This window comes from Felis catus, chromosome A3 (assembly GCF_018350175.1).
Source record: "Felis catus isolate Fca126 chromosome A3, F.catus_Fca126_mat1.0, whole genome shotgun sequence".
Taxonomy (NCBI): domain Eukaryota; kingdom Metazoa; phylum Chordata; class Mammalia; order Carnivora; family Felidae; genus Felis; species Felis catus.
The window spans coordinates 104,356,706-104,377,505 of record NC_058370.1 but is presented as its reverse complement, the minus strand read 5'-3'; the positions used below and the strand labels follow the sequence as shown (position 1 = coordinate 104,377,505).

General features: G+C 42.0%; 3 protein-coding genes and 1 non-coding gene across 12 annotated transcripts in view; 2 read left to right on the top strand and 2 right to left on the bottom strand.

Moving 5' to 3' along the window:
• NPHP1 (nephrocystin 1) overlaps positions 1–5,413 on the bottom strand; it is a 63,117-nt gene extending 57,704 nt beyond the window's left edge. For all 5 annotated transcript variants that reach the window (XM_019827602.3, XM_019827604.3, XM_019827603.3 and 2 more), the window contains exons 1-2: positions 5,205–5,413; positions 2,001–2,074 (exon numbers count right to left, since the gene is read on the bottom strand). In XM_019827602.3, the coding sequence (XP_019683161.3) occupies positions 2,001–2,074; positions 5,205–5,273 (143 nt within the window). In that variant the 5' untranslated portion in view covers positions 5,274–5,413. The remainder of the gene's footprint in view (positions 1–2,000; positions 2,075–5,204) is intronic.
• LOC101089184 (two pore calcium channel protein 1-like) overlaps positions 5,351–20,800 on the top strand; it is a 69,586-nt gene continuing 54,136 nt past the window's right edge. The window contains exons 1-4 of one of the 2 annotated variants that reach the window (XM_023251896.2): positions 5,351–5,454; positions 13,283–13,477; positions 15,659–15,807; positions 16,632–16,791. The gene's annotated coding sequence lies outside the window, so the exon portion shown is untranslated. Of the gene's footprint in view, positions 5,455–12,156; positions 12,198–13,282; positions 13,478–15,658; positions 15,808–16,631; positions 16,792–20,800 lie in introns of those variants that run through there. The other variant, XM_045054590.1, reaches the window with a different exon arrangement.
• LOC111559941 lies at positions 7,715–7,818 on the top strand. Its single transcript, XR_002741406.1, has one exon. It is a non-coding gene; the product is annotated as a U6 spliceosomal RNA (small nuclear RNA).
• MTLN (mitoregulin) lies at positions 11,056–12,090 on the bottom strand. Of its 4 annotated transcripts, none has more exons than XM_045054592.1 (2): positions 11,761–12,090; positions 11,056–11,156 (listed from the first exon to the last, which is right to left on the bottom strand). In XM_045054592.1, exon 1 carries the CDS (start codon positions 12,049–12,051, stop codon positions 11,881–11,883), a length of 171 nt encoding a protein of 56 aa, XP_044910527.1. In that variant the 5' UTR covers positions 12,052–12,090; the 3' UTR covers positions 11,056–11,156; positions 11,761–11,880. The 4 variants fall into 4 exon arrangements, 3 of the variants coding, with proteins under 3 accessions (XP_044910527.1, XP_044910528.1, XP_023107963.2); XM_045054593.1 differs by having other exon boundaries at positions 11,056–11,153; XM_023252195.2 differs by having other exon boundaries at positions 11,745–12,089.

The following is a 20,800-nucleotide window of genomic DNA, read 5'->3' as shown; positions in this document are numbered from 1 at the left end:
TTAAGCCTCCGACTTCAGCTCAGGTCATGATCTAGTGGTTCATGAGTTCCAGTCCCACCTTGGGCTCTGTGCTGACAGCTCACAGCCTGGAGCCTGCTTCACATTCTATGTCTCCCTCTTTCTCTGCCCCTCCCCAACTCATGCTCTGTCTCTCTCTCAAAAATAAACATAAAAAAAATACTATTATTAGTTTATTAAAATAAAATTTAAAAACCCAGTCTTCCCTGGAACTTCAAATTCAGCCTATAAATTTTATTCTATTTTAAAATCTAGTAGGGGTGTCCGGGTGGCTCAGTTGGTAAAGCCTTCAACTTCAGCTCAGGTCATGATCTCAGGTCACAAACCCATGGCTTGTGGGTTCGAGCCCCGCATCAGGCTCTGTGCTGAGAGCTCAGAGCCTGGAGCCTGCTTCGGATTCTGTGTCCCTTTCTCGCTCTGCCCCTCCCCTGGTCGTGTTCTGTCTCTCTCTTTCTCAAGAATAAATAAATAAATAAAAATTTTAAAAACATTAAAAAAAAGTAGATACTATATAAGTTTAAAAAAATAAAATAAGGGGCGCCTGGGTGGCTCAGTCGGTTAAGCGTCTGATGTCGGCTCAGGTCATGATCTCGCGCTCTGTGAGTTCCAGCCCCACGTCGGGCTCTGTGCTGACAGCTCAGAGCCTGGAGCCTGTTTCAGATTCTGTGTCTCCCTCTCTCTCTGGCCCTCCCCCGTTCATGCTCTGTCCCTCTCTGTCTCAAAAATAAATAAATGTTAAAAAAAATAAAATAAAATAAAATCTAGTAAAGCAAGTATAATCAGCTTCACTTTTTATTATTTGATTAATTCAATTTGAACTAAACAACCTTATTTAATATAGTTAATTAAATTCCCTTCAACATTTTAAAATTCATTTTATTTTGCTTTTAAGAACTTTGAATGCCTGAATTAAGTAAAACTTTTTCAAATGATTCAATGAATCCTTTAAACTAATAAAATGAATTTCATGTTCTTTTGAATGTTATACACACTTCTAAATACCCAAAATATACACATTATCTTAATGACGTCCTAAAATTGAATACAAAAGTATTAATAGTCTAATTTGATCTAGTTCATCATGTCTATGTAATGTTAAACTTGATTTAATTTTCAATTCCTCCAGGGTTAAAAGAAAAAGTCAGAATAAAACAAAAAACACCCAAGAGAACAGTTTTCCCATGTCAAGGGAGTTAAGGTCACTATCCTAAGCAAGGTGGGATTCCTTAATAGAATTTTCTGACCAGGTCCCAGGAGGCTACAGGAGGCCAAGGATCTACCGTAATTCTGCCTCAGTCACTATCTTGAATCTGAGCAGTTTTTATAGCTGCTGTCACAACCTTAATCCATTACTCAGATTTAGGTTAGTTTTTCTAGATCCAAGTTATACCATGATCTAATTCTTCATTTGATTGCCTGCATCTCCACTGAGACTGCAGGGAATTTCTCTCTGACTTGAGTGAATTCTGCATTTCTCAGTGGTCTTCAAACATTTTTACGGCCTGCCCACTTTAATATCTTACAGCAAAGTAATGTCAGACATATTAACAAAACCCTGTGAACAAAACCCTGTGAACAAAACCCTGTGAACCCTCACCTATATTAATAAGTATCTCATAGTATGATTGTGAAAATTAATCAAGAAAAAGGTTTTAGAGTGTGGACCACACTGCTTGGTCCGTACAGAGTACAGAATAAATGTAAGTTGCTGCTTTTTAACAAGTGTAATTCTCTATTTAATCTTACCATTCCAATATCTACACCTGGGAGATACAGATACTTGCAAGAAACATTTTTAAATACGTTTTGGAAAATTTCATTAGTTATGACCCCAGTATTATTTCCCATTATTATTTTGACTTTTGAGAAACTGTACAATAAAGGAGTGAAAGAACACGTCAAACAATTTCTATGCTATAAATCCTGCCCAGTGAAATGTAAGTGTGGTTTCTGGAAAGCTTATATAATTTAGTGGGTTTTACCTTTGGTAAATATCTCGCCTTTTACTGGCTTCTAGAGCTTCTTTCAATTGACTCTCAGAAAGCAAGCCATCAACCTACAATAAACAGAGACTGTTAGATTATATTGCTAAATACTGTATGACCTCAGGAAATAATATTTTAATTCTTTGTTCCCAAGATTTCACAATGAACACTTTTAAACATACAATGAAGTTGAAAAAATTTCACAGTGACTCCCCATATACCCCTACCTAGATTCTACCATTAATATTTTACTATAGCTTTTGATCAATCCATCTGATTTTTTAATGTATTTGAAAGCAAATTGCAGTCATGAATACACTGCCTCATAAATGATGTACCACAGGTATCGCTAACTAGAGTTCAAGGTTTGGTATAAAACTTACATATAAAATCTTAAATATACATTTGCTGAGTTTTGGCAAATGCATACACTCAGGTAACTCTAACCCCTATCAATACACAGAAAATTACCATTACCCCAGAAAGTTCTCAGAAAGGATGTATTCTCTTGTGTCACCCTTTCACACGGCGTGTTTTGAGATACTGCCATATTGTATCATTAATTTATTCCTTTGTTGCTCAATAGTATTGTATGAATATGCCACAAGTTTGCTTATCCTCATTCTTCTACCTTACACCTTGACTTAGTATTTTCTCAACACCTTGTGTACCTTTGCCAATGTACCCACAAAAGAGGCACAGATTTCTTTCGGGTTCTTTTCTAAAGATGACGCGGGGAAGGCAACGTGGATGCAAGAAGAGAAATTCACTAGCTTCTTCTCTCCTCCTCCTATTTTGCATCTGAGTGTTAGTTACGAAATGCATAGCTGGTGACAGAGTCAGTGCTAACAGGCATGACCCAGATGGGCTCTTGATTACTTGTCCATGGACATCAAGTTGGAAATCTCTTCATGTTTTGCTTCAGGTGTCCTCTGTGGAGACAGATCTTCCCTATCAAAGAGTCCTTCCCAGACACTCAGGCTATCAGAAGACTCCTGAGCTAAGTCTTCTCTAGGGTCACTAATCTTTGTAATTGTTTTGTTTGGTCTTTGTTTTAGTAATAATTTTTTGTAATCTACTTCTGAAACTTTCCTGGTTCTCCCAAGACCTCACTAAATTTAAAATCGGATACAGAAACATAGTAAGCATCTAGCCAGGACTCAGTTTAAGTCAAAGCCTCATCAAGTTTTATTTCCACCAGAAGAGTATGTTGCTTTCATTGTACGACTGTAAGTCCAAAAGTCACTTATATCCATCAAATCTTTTGTCCTTTTCTAAATTTTTATTTAAAAAAATTTTTTTTAACGTTTATTTATTTTGAGACAGAGACAGAACATGAACGGGGGAGGGGCAGAGAGAGAGGGAGACACAGAACCGGAAGCAGGCTCCAGGCTCTGAGCCATCAGCCCAGAGCCCAACGCAGGGCCGAACTCACGGAAGGTGAGATCGTGACTTGAGCTGAAGTCGGTCATTTAACCGACTGAGCCACCCAGGCGCCCCAAAATTTTTATTTTTTAAAGCTCATTTATTTATTTCAAGAGAGCGAGAGCAGGGGTGGGGCAGAGACAGAAGAAGACAGAATCCCAAGCAGGCTTTGCACTGTCAGCGCAGAGCCCCATGTGGGGCTTGATCTCACGAAGTGTGAGATCATGACCTGAGCCCCAAACCAAGAGTCAGATGGTTAACTGAGCCACCCAGGCACCCCTCTTTTGTACTTTTTAAATGGGAGTCCACAACTGGACCAAATATGAGCACTCAGTAAATCTCTTATCTGTCAAAGATTAGAAAATAATTATATTCAGTAACAGATCAAATGAAAAAAAAGTAAAATTATCAAAGCAAAATAAGAATTTTAGAAAATAAATTAACAAACCATTAATTACTACTTACTTTTTTTCTTATTTTTTAAAGTTATGCACATTTGGTGTAAAAATTATGAAAATATCAAAAAGTATGAAGAGAAACAAAGACAGGGGAGGGGCAGAAAGAGAGAGAGAATCCCAAGCAGGCTCTGCACTGTCAGCTCAGAGCCCTATGTGAGGCCTGAACTCACAAACCATGAGATCATGACCTGAGCAGAAATCAAGAGTAGGATGCGTAACTGACTGAGCCACCCAGATGGCCCTTCTTCAATCTTTTTTCTGTATGTATTATACTTAAAATAATTTTACTGAAATACTGTCTATTCAATTTTATATTTGATATTTTTTCTAACTTGACATTTTATCACAAATATCCTACCTAACACACTAAAATCTTTTAACAAAATTTTAATCATACTATTTTATCCCATCATAAGTTATTTACCCATTCCCCTATTACTGATCATTTAAGTGATATCCAGTCTAAGGAACACCGTGATGGATACTTTTATACATCAATTTCTGTCCCAATCTTTTTATTATTATGTATGGCAAACCCCCGGAAATGTAATTTCCCAGCCTAGGAGCATGAATATTTGCCACATCTTGTCAAATTGCTTTCCAGAAATGTTGCACTTTATACTCTAGAGCAGTGTATATAAGTGCCTGTTTCATCACACCCTCCCCAGTACTGACTATTGTGATTTTTAAAAAATGTTTGTGATATTTTATTTAGTTACGTTATTTTTTTAAGTTAACTTTTCTCATGTTTATGGCTTCCCTGTATTTCTCCTTCAGTTCATGTCCTTCACTCATTTGTCGGAACCTAATATTTTCCTTACATATTAGGTGTATTCTTTAACATCTATTTCGTTTTGAGTTCATGTGACGCAAAAACGGCTTCCACTGGAAAAAGGCTCAAAGGTAAGGAGGCATGGAGAGTGGAGGAAAGCGATGGGCGCAGAGATAGTTGGAAATGGTTATTGTCAAGTTTAACTTTGGAAGCGAGGTTGGTTAAGGGAGTTACTACGTTGGAGAGTGGTTAAGGGAGTTATTAGGCTGGAGACTGAGATGTGAGGGGCAGGGGTAAGGCGCTTGCTTGGTCGATGGTCAAGATTTTCGGGAGGTTCAGCTTCCGGGGGTTGGACTAGGAGCAAGAGGGGTTAGAATCGGGGTTTCGCTTCAGGATGTTGGGGTGGAGGAGGGAGCGCTACAACTCGGGAAAGTAAGTGGGTTGGGGTAGGCTGCCAGGATTAAGGTACACCCCAGATCTCGCCCGCCACTAGAACCCAGGCTGCCTCGTGATGCCCAGGCCCCCGGCTGGACAGCCAGACGCTACCTGTAGCTTCAGTTCCTGAGTGCGGCGCTGCAGGGCCTGCAGAGGATTACGCGGCCGCCTAGCCAGCATCTCCCTCGCCTCTGCTCCGGGCGCCCTCCCGGTCGCCAGGGAAACCACGGCGGCGGGTGGGCCGGTGACGCAATCACGGCGCGCCCGCCTCTCAGCCCCGGAACCCGCAGGCGAGTGGAGGAGGGAGGTGGAGGTCGTGCCCTGTCGCAGTAGCCATCCCTCCGCGCCGCAGGGCTCTCAGGTCAGGCCCAGTGCCCAGTAGTTCTCTTTTGCCGGCCAGTTCCAGAGGACGTGGGTGGGGGAGGTGGGGGAGAATGCGCCACGGCGTCGGAAACTACATGTCCCACAATACCTCAGTGTTACCACGCCAATGCTGTTGGGGGTGTCGGTGTAACGGCATTTGTTCTCTCATAACCAGTTTTGCTGAACTTATCTTAAGGTATAATTTAAGCGTCATAAACTCTTAAATTAACAGCAAGGGTAGCTTTCCTATGTGGCCTACACTGTCACATCAAAGGACAGGTTTTATATTCTTCGCCGTTTGTGGCGTTGCTGGTTTCATTTCACTTTAGTGTTGCACGTTATCACGTTGTCCATCCTGAGTTCTGTGAGGGTGGTGATTTTGTCTGTCCTACAGCAGGTATGCGAGCAAATAATTATGATCTCCATTTTACTCCTCCTCTCAGAGAGATTGTAATAACATTTCCCCAGATGGTTCTGAATCCTTTAAGTCCAGTTCCCAAACTTTGCACTAACTACACCGAGTAAAAATGATGATATGAGCTCACTTTGCAAAGGATGAACTTCACTAATATAAATGAATGCTCTTCTGTACGACGAACAAGTTGATTCCACAGGTCCAGCTACTATGCTACTTATCTGTGTGCTTTTTTCTTCAAATATACCTAGAGAGAAATGACAAGTGCCCACCTCACTGAATTTTCACATTGAACCCACCTTCAAGTAACATCATTCATATAAGGATGCAGAACATTACCAGAACCCTAGGTAGTTCTCCCTTCCTAATCCCTACCCACCTCCACTGCCTATGTCCAAAGTAAACACTATACTGACTTGTAACAAAAACTTGTTTTGCCTCTTTTGAACTGTCCAGTGTAATCATGCATTGTGTACTGGCATCCGGGTGGGCTTTTTTCACTCAACATGTTATTTGTGAGATGCATCTGTATCATCATGTGTAGTTGTAATTTGTTCAGTTCTTTTGCTCTCTGGTATTTTATTGTGTGATCCTCTTAATATACTCATTCATTCCACTGTGGCTGGACATGTGGGTAGTTTCCAGTTTAGGGCTATTATAAACAATGCTATTACATACATATATACATAGTACAAACAAGTATACAGTGCTGGGCCACAGGGCATGTTTTATGTTCAGCTTTAGTAGATACTGCCTATTTTCCCAAAGTTGTACTAATTTACTCCGTACCTATATGAGTTGTTGTTCTTCATATCTTGACAATTATTTGGTATGATCTGCTTTTTTGTAGCTCATGTCTTTAGTTTGAGTTAACTTCTGCATTATGGCTCATGATACTTAAAAATTCACATAAATAGCCCAACGTAGTATCTTCATTAAAAAGATTTGTAACAGTTGGGAATGCAAGCTGGTGCAGCCACTCTGGAAAACAGTATGGAGGTTCCTCAAAAAACTAAAAATGGAACTACCCTACAACCCAGCAATTGCACTACTAGGCATTTATCCACGGGATAGAGGTGTGCTGTTTTGCAGGGACACATGCACCCCGTGTTTATAGCAACACTATCGACAATAGCCAAAGTATGGAAAGAGCCCAAACGTCCATCGATGGATGAATGGATAAAGAAGGGGTGTGTATACACACACACACACACACACACACAATGGAGTATTACTCAGCAATCAAAAAGAATGACATCTTGGGGCGCCTGGGTGGCTCAGTCGGTTGAGCATCCGACTTCGGCTCAGGTCATGATCTCACGGCTGGTGAGTTCGAGCCCCACGTCGGGCTCTGTGCTGACAGCTCAGATCCTGGAGCCTGCTTCGGATTCTGTGTCTCCCTTTCTCTTTGCCCCTAACCCACTCACATTCTGTCTCTGTCTCTCTCAAAAATAAATAAACATTAAAAAAAAAAAAAGAATGAAATCTTGCCATTTGCAACTACATGGATGGAACTGGCGGGTATCATGCTAAGTGAAATGAGTCAGTCAGAGAAAAAAATCATGATTCACTCCTATGAGGACTTTAAGAGACAAAACAGATGAACATAAGGGAAGGGAAACAAACATAATATAAAAACAGGGAGGGGGACAACACAGAAGAGACTCATAAATATGGAGAACAAACAGGGTTACGGGAGGGGTTGTGGGAGGGGGGATGGGCTAAATGGGTAAGGGGCACTAAGGAATCTACTCCTGAAATCATTGTTGCACTATATGCTAACTAATTTGGATGTAAATTAAAAAAAATAAAAAATTACATTAAAAAAAAAAGATTTGTAACAGTGCTCACGTGGGCAGCTCGTATACTAAAACTGAAACCGTAAGGAGATTAGTATGGCCTCTGTGCGAGGATGACAGGCAAATTCCTGAAGCGTTCTATATTTAAAAACATTTTTTTTAATGTTTATTTATTTTTGAGAGAGAGTGAGAGACTAAGCACAAGCAGGGGAGGGGCAGAGAGAGGGAGGCATAGAATCCGAAGCAGGCTCCAGGATCTGAGCTGTCAGCACAGAGCCAGACGCAGGGCTCAAACCCGAGAACTGTGAGATCATGACCTGAGCCAAAGTTAGACGCTTAACCAACGGAGCCACCCAGGTGCCCCCTGAAGCGTTCTGTGTGAAAACAAACAAACAAACAAAAAAACAGGTTTATAACAACAAATGAGAAAGGAGTGCTATTGTAAGAGGTAAGCAAAATCCATCATTTACGAAATCCTTATTTAAATATGCATGTATAAATTAGAAAAAAAATATTGTAGATCAGATCTATAAGGATTTCCATATTTTAAATGGAAAAGTTACAGTCATGAATATGGTATAATTCTATGTTGGTAAAAATAAACAAATAAACCCCCTACATGTGTGTATATGTATGAGCGATGAGGAAGGATGCAAAAAAGCTGATTACTCTTGTTCATCTCAAGTGGAAAGATGACTGATTTTATACATTTTGTACTATATTCAGAGTTATAACCATTTATTCCTTTAAGTCCTGGATCAGCATCATCAACATCATCTAGGAGCTTGTTAGAAATGCATATTCTCAAAAAAGAAAAAATGCATGTTCTCAGGCCCCATCACAGACCTACAGAATCAGAACCTATGTTTTAATAATACCTCAGTGTTTCATGTGCACTTTCAAGGTTGAGAAATACTATTTCAATAGTATTTAGTGTGCTATAAGGGATGAGAGTACTCAGCTGCTTTCTTTTTCCTTAATTTACATTTCTTTTGATTTGTGATGCTCAGCATAGTCACATTAACAGTCTTTGCTTCTCTCTTGCCATTATGAAAATCAAGGTAACCTAAAACAAGAAAGGTTGGTAGTAAGGTTGCCAAAAGCAAAGCAAAGCATGATGGCTATTTCTCCTGAGAACAAGCTATTTTGTAAAACTCACTATGATTTCCTTCCAACTCTGTTAAAATGAATGTTAACTTTGTATTGCTACCTTACAGGAGACACTGAAAACGTATTCAATGGCTTTTGAGAGGCTCATTATGTACAGTTAGCAGAACTAAGTAGTTAGGGACCTGCTAATGAGAGATTACACCAGAGGACAGAGAAAGTTGCCTATTTCAGGATCTTAAGACAATCCACCTCAAATAAAAGTGTCAAACATTTATGAGCACCTTGGTGCAAAGCACTGGTTAGACCTGTGGTACAAGATGTTTAAGGCACTGGCCTCAAAGAGCTTATGAGCTAGGGTGGTGGACTAGAATCATGAAGCTGTACCAACTACCAAAGATTGTCATGGAAGTGCCACCTGGCATGCAGAATTCCCTGCCAAGTGAACTGTACACATGGGATTTGAGTTCTCGAGGAAGATTACCAGTGAAATTTACCCACCAGACACTTGCAAGTGTGAAGCTGGAAATAAAAGGATCAGGTAGGATAGAAATACCTTAGAGAGGGTTCTGCTTGGATGTGTCCATTAAGCCTGGGGACTGGCTTGGTGATCAAAGGGAAAGGATAGAGCAGAGGCCCAAGGATTGAAGTTTCAGGAACTTGGAAAAGGAAGCAGTAGTAGAAGTTTGGAAACGTGGGTAATTTTATGTTATTAGGGAAGTATGGCAAGAATAATTTCCAGGGAGAAACTGGCATTATCAAATACTCTGGAGGTGAAAATTAAAAATTCATAAATGGCCATTCGATAACAATGGCTCTGGAGCATGCAGAGGGCAGACTCCAGGAGTTTTTTTTTAACGTTTGTTTATTTTTTGAGACAGAGAGAGAGACAGAGCATGAACGGGGGAGGGGCAGAGAGAGAGGGAGACACAGAATCGGAAGCAGGCTCCAGGCTCTGAGCCATCAGCCCAGAGCCCGACGCGGGGCTCAAACTCATGGACTGTGAGATCATGACCTGAGTTGAAGTCGGACGCTTAACCGACTGAGCCACCCAGGCGCCCCAAGACTCCAGGAGTTTAATGGGCAAAGCATTTAGGAAGTGATAGTGGGCCATTTTTTCTAATTAGCAAATGATGGGGCCAACCAAAGATTTTTTTTCCAAAGTCAAGATCTGTGCAGGTTTGTAAAAAGAATTTGGAAAGCAAGGAGAGACTGCAGATGCTAGAAATACACTGTGTCCCAGAGAACAAGGAAGGGGGCTGAGAGATGCAGAATTCAACGGAGGCCAAAGAGGAGTCAGCCTTGGAAGGGATGTGTGCATCTCCTCTTGTGAGAAAGGAAAAGCCAATGAGATAAAGCTTCCAAACCAGTGGTTTTGAACCACTGCTGGGCATCACAATCACTTGGCGAGCTTTAAAAATCCTAATGCTCAGGCATACCCCAAACTACATAAATGGCAATCTGTGGCATGCTGATATTTTCAAGGCTCTCTAGATGATTATATTGTGCAGCCCTTTTGAAAACCACTGCCCTTCAACAGAGCTATTGAGAGGAAGAACAATGAGGGAATTCTGGCCTAATGGCCTCTATCTTCTATGTGGTTGAGAAGCAAACTGCAGGCCAGATGGGATAAGCTCTAAGAACCAACATTTTAGTCTTTGTGTTCACAGAAGGAAAATAAGAGTTGGAAGTAATAAAGCATGATGGCTCCAGTAAAATGGAACAAAAAAATAAAAAATAAAAGCTTTGTGTGGAAACTTGTTTGAATTTTCTTATGTTAATGTGCTGAGACACAAAATTAATCTTTGTAAGAACGAGCAAGCACAGTGTTATAGAAAACACCTCTTGCAAATTAAAAATAGACAAGGCCTTAGTCACTCTTGATTTTTAGATAACAGTTGGAATTTATCACTAAGCTCTGGTCAAGAGGGGTTTTCCTTTAATGTATATAACATAGTAACACATAAATGAAGTGTTTACCAATAAAAACTGGAGTATGTTGTCACTCTCGTAAGTGCAAAAGTCTTACATACATCATCCTTAACTCAGTTATGTTTACACAGTCCCTTGCTTTACTGCACAAAGTTGGGCAAAAGGACTCCTAATGGTCCCTGGGCCAACTCTCCTTTGCACTTGTACCAAGGAATTGCCATATATTCCTTAAAAAAGATTATCTGCTCAAAACACTAACAGATGAGTTTTGAGAATCCCGATCTTTTGATGCAGTGAACTGCTTGCCAGGCAAGATACTCCTTTTCCTTGTGATAAAAGATTCAAAGACGTTTAAAAATTTTTTTTATTTTGAAAATAAAATTGACTCATAAAGTGCAAGGAGAAATTAGATCTGTCCAGTGTTCTGTATCCATCTTCGACAAACTGCTGGAAACAGAAGAGAAAAACAATTAGAAATATATAATCGTTAACTTAAAATTATTGTCTTGTGGAGTTAAACTATGAACTATGAGATCTGATGTTACAGGTAAGAAAATTTGCATAGCTCTGATGAAAAAGCTACCACTAGATGCAAGGCTCCTAACTTCCAGGCCAGTGCTCTTTCCACTTTACCAGGCTGCTAAGAACCAAAGAATTCAGACTGGAGATTACAAAACATGAATGCAAAGATATACCAAGATCTACCAAGGATACTATCGAAAAGAATGACATGGGGGAAAGGAGGTGGCCGGAATACCCCCACGATCCGTTTTCTTTTTTTCCTTTCCTTCTTTCCCGTATCTTACTTTCCAGAAGTTTAATGTCAAGGTGCAACGATACTGCACGTGGTAAGGCATGCCCACTAAAGGCACGCAGTGAACTGAACTACGACACCACAGTGTACGTTTTTGGGGGGAAAAGAAAACCTCCTCCCTCTGGTGTCTGTGGGAGAGAGTCACCTCCTATAAGGTATCCACAGGCGCTCCTGCCCCACGATATCCGCCCGTCCCCTACATCTCCGCTTAGTCTCCGTACCGTCAGTACCGCTCACCGACTCCATCAAGAGCAAGGCGCTGCAGAGTGTGTACGGAGACCGTGGGTCACGTGTCGGAGCCCCGCCGGAGGCCCCGCCAGCGCAAGGCGAGGTGGGCGCGCGGGCGCGCGCGGGGTCTCAGGCCAAGTCCAGCTTCTTCTGAGTCACCGCCAGCTTGTCCTGCAGCCTCCGCTTCCTCCAGTCCAGGTAGCGCCTCCGCAGCCGGTTCGCCTGCCAGCCCACGAGCACTCCAGACGCGAAGGCCACCAGCACAGACAGCTGCAGCGTCCGCTCGGACACGTTCGCCATGGCAGCCGGCGGCTTGCAGCCTGACCTACGGCGCGGCGGCGGGGTCAAACGGGCGGAGCGCAGGGGGGTGCGTGCGCAGCGCGCCCTGCGGCGCCTTCGCTCAAAACTCACGACTTCTGGCTCGCCTTCTCTAGTTTGGCCGGCCTGTGGGTGTCCCCTTCTTCCCTCCTCGGGCCCTCTACAGTAGTTATTGTTTGGCGTTAGTCAGATAAGTCAGATATTGTCTTGCCTTATTAGCTAACTTTGATGGTGTGTCTTTCCAAATTTATTGTAAGCCCAACACCTCTTTGTGTTTTCTCTAGGCGGGGGAATGCGAGCCGCATATGTAACACTCAATTAACTGGTAACGCATTAAAAAAAAAAGAAAAAGAAAGAGATGAAAATTATTTTAATAATATGATTTGTTTAGCCCAATATATACAGGATGTTATCATTTCAACCTGTAATCAACATAAAAATTATTAATGAGATATTTTTTGTACTCAGCCTTTGAAATTTGATGCAGATGTTGTAATTAACAGCGCATCTCAATTTGAACGCTAAAGTTTCAGGGGAAATACTTGGTCAGTATCCAGATTTCATAAAAGTCAGTTGAAAAAGATATATATACTCAGGTTGTTCCAAAGACCCATAAAATTTCTCCAATAACCGAGTTGAGTATCAGTTTTTAAATTTAATTAAAAATTAAAAAAAAATGTTTATTTATTTTTGAGAGACAGTGAGCACAAGCTGCGGAAGGATAGAGGGAGAGAGGGAGACACAGAATCTGAAGCAGGCTCCAGGCTCTGAGCTTTTAGCACAGAGCCCATAGTGGAGCTCAAACCCATAAACTATGAGATCATGACCTGAGCCGAAGTCGGATGCTTAACTGACTGAACCACCCAGAGGCCCCTAAATTCATTAAAATTTTAAAGAAGTTCAAAGTTGACTTCTTCTGTCACACTAGTCACATGTGTATTGGACAGCGAGTTCTAGAGGGCCCTGCTATGCCAGAACTAATAGTGGGTCAGAATTGCTGGCATGGTGAAAAAATTCTAACGATAGAAGTCATTCTGGTGGACAGACCCTAAGGTGACCCCCAATGCCTTTGTGTAATTTCTTCTCAAGTGTGGGACCTGTGACTTGCTTCTACCTAACAGAATAAAGCAAAGGTGCTGGGATGTCACTCCTGGGATTCCTTTATGGTGTGTAACACTTCTTTTTAACAGACTGATATGACTCTCCTTACCAGCTTGATGATGAATGTGAACATGTTGAAGAAGCTCGTATAGCAAAGGACTGCAGGTGGCCTCTAGGAACATCAGGATGCCCCCAGCCCCCAGCTGGCAAGAAGATGGAGCCTTCAGTTGTACAGCCCAAGGAAATTAACCGCCCTGTCAACCTGAATAAGCTTGGAAGCAGGATCTTCCCCGGTTCCACCCCCAAAGTAAGAACACACCCTGGCTGACATCTTGATTGTAGACTTTTCGAGAACCCAACAGAGGACCCATGTGGCTGGGCTCCTAACCCATGGAAAGTTGATATTATAAATGTGTGTTGTTTTAAGTCTCTAGGTTTGGGGTAGTTTGTTACACAGCAATAGAAAACTAATGCGGTCAGGAAAGGGAGACCAGCCCGTGGAGCCTGAACTCGTTAGATTGGGGCCGGACTGACCTCACGTCTCTATTGATAACCAGCAAGTGGACTTTCATACCTGAGGCAGAACACATCTTGGCAGAGAGATGTTAAAGACAGTATTGGGTCCAATGTGAACTCACATCTGCCATGCTTAATGTTCATTTATTTGGCAAATATGTATGGAATGCTGCAGGAGGCATTGGGAATGTGGAAGTGGCTACAGCACGACTTCCCTCAGCTTAGTGCAGGGTGAAAGATGGGGAAAAAATTAAGACACATTATGATGAATTGGAATATTTAGTAAGTATGTAGCTGAGACTTAAAAAAAGAAAACCTTCAGAAAGACTCTTTCTCTTTATAGTCCATCCAATCTCTCAACCAGTTCTGTTGGTCATATTTTCAAAATATGACCAACATATTCTGGTCGTCTCCTACCTAAGTTACTGCAATAGCCCTCATCAGGTTTCTGTGCTTCTGTTGCTTTCCACCACATTCTATTCTCAGTGAAACAGCCAGAGCGAACCTTGGAGATCAGAAGTCGGATCATCTCCCTCTTCTGCTCAAACCGTGCAGTGGCCAAAGCCCTGGCAGTGGTCCCCAGAGCTCTCTGCACGATCAGTTCCTCCCCATCCCTTCCCCATCACCCGTGTGCTCCTTGTTTCTTGTGCTCGCCCCCGGCATACTCCTACCTAAGAATATTTGCATGGGCAGTCCCCCTGCCTGACACGCTCTTCTCCCAGATGCCTGCATAACTCACTTCCTCACCCCTTTTAGGTTCTTGTCAACTGCCACCTTCTCAACAAGGCCTGCGTGACTATTTAAAAATCACAATCCAAATCCCCCCCACCGCCCCGGCCCTCCCGATCTCCTTTTCCCCACTCTATTCTCCACCTCCACAGTATTTATAGCCTTCCACCTACTGTAGGATTTATAGTATCCATTTGTATTTATTATACTTATTGTTTATTGCCTGTCTCCAGCTACAGTGTAAGCTATTCAAGGGGAAGGATTTTTGTCTCAGTTGTATACCGGTGGATCTCAAGTGCCCGCAGTAGGGGCTGGCACCTAACAGTCAGTAAATATTTGGAGTGGATGACAGCAGGGAGTGGTCAGGGGAGTCTTATGGGTGTGTGGCTGAACTGAATCTTGAAAGATGAGTAGGAAAATCAGGAGAAATGAGATTTCTCTGGATCGCAGTTTTCTCGTTGTAAAATAGTTTGGTGTGATTCAGTAGCTCTGAGATATTTTTTTTTTTAATTTTTTTTTTCAACGTTTTTATTTATTTTTGGGACAGAGAGAGACAGAGCATGAACGGGGGAGGGGCAGAGAGAGAGGGAGACACAGAATCGGAAACAGGCTCCAGGCTCTGAGCCATCAGCCCAGAGCCTGACACGGGGCTCGAACTCACGGACCGCGAGATCGTGACCTGGCTGAAGTCGGACGCTTAACCGACTGCGCCACCCAGGCGCCCCATCTGAGATATTTTTAAACCAAGTTTTGGCAGCCTGAAGTTGTGTACTTGGGCCACTGGTATTATTGCAAATTTGAACCTCGCTTGGAATTCTTACCTCATCCCTAAGTGGCCTGTGGGCTAAAAATAAACCAGATCATGTGCACATGTATGCTACAGCAGGCCTTGAATATGGGAAAACCTTAGGTGGATAGAGCTGGGAGAGACCGTAGAAATGCCCTTAATTTTGCAGGAGGAAACGCTGGCCAGACGGGAGAATAGAACTGCTGGGAAGAAGGCAGGGGTGTAAGGCTTTAAATCCCTCTTAAAGAGTCAGTGTGTCCCTGGCTTGAGCCTGTATTTTTCCCCCAGGGTGCATTATTTCAATGGGGCATTTTTGTAGACTTGATTATGGTCAGCCAGCTTTGAGGTGATGATTACATTTGGATTCACAGGTGGAATAGTCAAGTGTAATGAGTTAATTGATTACATGACTTTTTTTTTAAGTTTGTTTATTATTTATTTGTTTGTTTGTTTAAGAGCGGACACAAGCAGAGGAGTGGGGAAGAATCTGAGGCAGGCTCCACACTGTCAGCACAGAGTCTGATGCAAGGTTCGATCTCACAACTGTGAGATCATGACCTGAGCTGAAATCAAGAGTCAGACACTTAACCGACTGAACCACCCAGGTACCCCTGTGTGAGTGTCTTTTGAATGATACATTAACTGCCATTGTTGAGTTTGCTGTTTGAAGTGCTTGGCAAGGGAAAAGATTTTGTCATTTACAGTATTAGACCTTTATTGCTTATAAATTTATTTAAAGTATATAAATGGAATTGATTTCCTCTGCAACTCTAGGACCCTATGCAACAAAGCAGTCATTTTATACCCTAAAGCCTCCATAAAGGGTGGAACTTTGCCATGATTAACATGGCGCATTCATATCAGTAGGTCCTTGAGTTCTGGGCCCGTAGAACTCAGGCTGGGCCTGTTCCCCTGAGCCACAAACACACAGCCCTCTGTGTCAGTTTAAACTTTTTTTTTTAATTAAAAAAATTTTTTTTATTATTTATTTTTGAGACAGAGGGTGAGTGGGGGAAGGGGCAGAAAGAAAGGAGGATGCAGAATCTGAAGCAGGCTCTAGGCTCTGAGATGTCAGCACAGAGCCTGATGTGGGGCTTGAACTCACAAACCGCGAGATCATGACCTGAGCTGAAGTCAGATGCTTAACCCACTAAGCCACCCATGCGCCCCAACCCTGTGTGTCAGTTTTAACTGCCGGATCCTTTGTGTCCCATTCTCTTCCCTTGAGTTTTGGGAAGTGGGAAGAAAAATTCTTCCTGCTTCCACCAGTATATATTCTAAGAGCCTGGGACTTAGGGGAGATAGGCATGCAGAGTAAATACACCTGATTGTGTGATTGTCAAGTGTGAATCATTTCCTCCCTGGTGCATAAGCAAGAATGAAAGCGATACAACGGCAAAGGCTGAGCCTTGATCCTTGTCTTTGGCAGGAGCTATAATGCGCTTCTTCAAGTCTGCCTCGGTGGTTTCTAATTCTGGAGACGTGCACAGTAGAATGGTCTCCCACAATCCTTTCAGAAAGAACAGGAAAACCCTTCTGTATTCTTCTTCTGTAAAGAAGACACCAGCCTATCTTCTCATAATTCTGAGGTAAAATGGTCACCTATAATTCACTCATTATTCCACTAAGTATTTGCTCAGTGTATACCACATGCCAGATATTTGTTGCTACATATTCCATGCTGAGCCAATGTCAAGGACCTACTGTCTAGGAGGAAGAATGACAACAATCAAATCTTCACACAAATAAATATAGCCTTACAAACACTGATGAGTGCTTAGATGAAAAAGTACTGTGCACCATGCTTGCGGGAACACATTAGAGCCTAACTGGGTTTGGGAGGATGGGAGTTGACAAGAAAGGTTTCCTATGGGCTTTGCAGTTAGGACCTGATGTGAGACACACAAGTAGGAATGGGAGGGAGAGTTCTTCTCTTGACCAGGAGGATGCATTCGTGAATGTTTGAGGCTGCAAAAAGCTGACTCAGTGGGAATTGGAGGGGCAGGAGCGGAAGAGAGGTAGGAAAAGTAGATAGGACTTGCAGGCCATGTCAAGGGCTTTGGACTTTATTCAGAGGGAAGTAGGCCACCATTTTTGTGAGCAGGGGAGTTACAGGGCTCTGTTTGCATATTAATAAAAGTAATCTGATTTCTGTTGGAGAATGGATTGGAAAGTGCCATGGATGGACGTAGGGAAACTGGTTAGGAAACTATTCCAGTAGTGTAGACAAGAGACAGTGGCAGTATAGTGTATAGGAGTGGATGTTAGGCATACTTGAGGTTGACACTTTTTTCTTGCAGTACTTCAGAGATGTTCCATTGTCGGTACTGTAATAGCATTGTATGGGGACCATTGGTAGCCATACTTGTGGGGAGCACAGCATAACAAATACACTAGTCAACTCACTATGTTGTATACCTGAAGCTAATGTAACATTGCGTGTCAACTTCATTAAAAAAAAAAAGAAAAACAAAATGAATGGGGCACTTGGGTGGGTGACTCAGTCGGTTGAGCCTCAGACTCTTGATTTCAGCTCAGGTCATGATCTCACAGTCATGAGATCAAGCCTCACGTTGGGCTCTGTGCTGAGCGTGGAGCCTGCTTAAATTCTCTCTCACCCTGTCCCTTTGCCCGGTCCTGCTTGCACACACGTGCACTCACTCAAAAAAAAAAGAAAGAAATAAAAGAAAAAAAGAAAAGAAAAGAAAAAGAAGAAAAAAAGATGTTCCATTGCCTTCTGGCTTGCTTAATTTTGGAAACAAAGTCTTTATCTGTATATAATGAGTCTTTTTTCCCCTCTGGCTGCTTTTAAGACTATCAAGAAGTTTTAGCAATTCAGTTATGATGTATTTTGTATAGTTTTAAAAAGTTTATTCTGTTTGGAATGTGTTGAGTCGCTTGAATCTGTGGGATTAATAGTTTTCACCAAATCTAGAAAACTTTTGGCCATTTTTTCTTCAAATAGTCTTATGCCTCCTGTTTTTCTTGGGACACACAGAGTTCAGGGATTGGTGGATTTTCAAGAGCAGTAATGTTTAAGGATTTTTTTTTTTTAACTTTTAACTGTGAAAGCAAGTGATTCATTGATGACTGGCTAACTTGCAGATGTTTTTCCATTGAAAGGAGGCTCTTGCCAATTGGCTATTTTTTCAGAAGTGTAACTGCTGGGATGAAGTTGTTACGGGTTGATCAGGATGAATTTAAAGCTGGTTATAGTAGTTATTCATTGTTGTGGTCAGATAATTTTTTTGTAGGAGGATAGAAATTTTTTGCCCTCAGTCTCTCTTTTTAATCTTCCATCCAGTAGAATTGCAGGAAATACCCTAGGAATTAGGCAGAGTTCTACCAGTGTTATTGATTCTTCTTGAAGATGAGGTTTCATTTCCAGAAGTCTGATGATCAGTTGAGTATCAATCAACATGTTTTCATCTCGTTTTGTCTTTGATTGATGTGCATTTGCGATTCTGGACAACAGACATTGAACAACTATGAGACAAACAAGAATAATTAAGAATATTATGAGATGGGACTGGAAAGCACATAGAAACCATGACCCAGTATTTCTCAGTCCTAAAGACAAATCCAACAACTTCCTGAGTCTACCTTGAGTAGCCAGGTTGCCTTTTTCCTTAAGTTAGGTGATGGATTGTTCCATCCCACCTCTGGAACAAAATCTAGGTAAAGATGGAGTATTAGTAATAGTGCGAACTCCAAGGTTATTCTATTATCCATAACTAACTACTTGAGCTCTAAGGGCTGGACTCATTAATTGTGTCAGCCAAAGCGAGGTTCTAATTGTTGATGGTCACCTCAAGTTGGCCAAATTTTATAGGCAGGATCACAATCCCTAGGAGGCTATTTACAAAATACTATTTATACCTCCAGGAAAAATAATAAATTGCTACTTTATTTTTTTTTTATTTATTAAAAAAAAATTTTTTTTTCAACGTTTATTTATTTTTGGGACAGAGAGAGACAGAGCATGAACGGGGGAGGGGCAGAGAGAGAGGGAGACACAGAATCGGAAACAGGCTCCAGGCTCTGAGCCATCAGCCCAGAGCCTGACACGGGGCTCGAACTCACGGACCGCGAGATCGTGACCTGGCTGAAGTCGGACGCTTAACCGACTGTGCCACCCAGGCGCCCCATAAATTGCTACTTTAGAGTGTTACAACAAAGAATAGCATTTGAGGAGGAAAAGGTAACAGTATTTCATAGTTAATTAAATAGCAGAAAAATAATAGATGATCTCAGTTAGAAGTAAGCACTGTCCTGCATGTGGTACCATCAGATTTTATAGTTCCAGTATAAGATCTGGAGATGTGTCTATTGGGTTAGCTAAGGCTGAATTTGCTCTGAGACAAATAGGATATGCCTTAACTACTGGGTCAAAAGACAGGTTAATAATAGGCCATGGATCTTTGATATGCGCTGTGTGTTAACAGCTTTAGATGTCAGCTCACCTTTCCTTTCATGTGTATATGAAAAGAAAGTTTTATGGTAATCTGGGAGATGCAGTTCAGGTGATTGTAGATGAAAGTTGTGAGACCACAGCAAGTCTTTTCCATCTCTGCTTTTTCCATTCCATGAAGGAGATTCCAAAGGGTTTGATTTAGGCAAATGGTATCAAGTCCTTGCTATTTCAGAAAAGTTTGGTACGCATTGCACACGATACCCAGTTAGTCTCAGAAATCCTTCTTACTGTCTTCTGGTGGTTGGTTGTGGGTAATTTTGATGAATTTGCAATCTTTTCTTAGATACTGTCCTTCCGTCAGCTGATATGTCTTGGCACGTCAGTGGGCAGATACTTAAAGTGAGTCTTAGAGTCATCACATCAGGGGATCTCAAAAGAGCTCATTTACATATAGGGTCAGAGCGATCACCTAGGGAATAGCATCTCCTTTGAGTCTTGGTTTAACTGTGATGAGGCATCAGTGAATTCCTGGGTCCAAGTGAATTATTTATTTTCCTGGGTGAAAGCAAATAATGTTGACTATTTTACTCCCTTGAGACACTGAACAAAGACAAGTACAAATCTATTACAGTGAGGAGAGGATGGTGTTCAGGTTAGGCATTATTAGGAAGTAAGGTATAACTATTTTTCTAATTGCACGCGGATCTCAAACAAATCTATATTCTCGACCACTAGTTATTTTAACAGTGAAGTAGATGTATTACATGAACTGGTACAAGGCAGAATTAGTTGGTTACTGTAATGCCCACCAGCGGCTGGTCTTAGGTTTCACGAGGCAATCCTGTTCAGTACCTGGAATAGCCCCCGCGTGGCGCTGGGTTCACTGAGAAGGATAGAGGTCCGGACCCGGCAGTCAGGTGTGTTTCTTCAGCAGTAGTCTCGCAGCTGTGCACAGAGCAGTCCTAGTGGAAGATTAAATGTGAGAGAATGAGATCACAAAGGTGGGTGTCAGAGCCAAGCTCACGTCCCAACTAGGAGCAAGTATCCTGCACGTCGTTCTGCAGGCCGAGCCTCCAGGGCCACAAGTCCCGGTCACATGTCACGACACTCAGGGAAGCCCAGAGCCACCGCCCCCTGCCAGGCACTTGCACACCCTTCATGGTCCTTGTAATCCAGAGGCACTT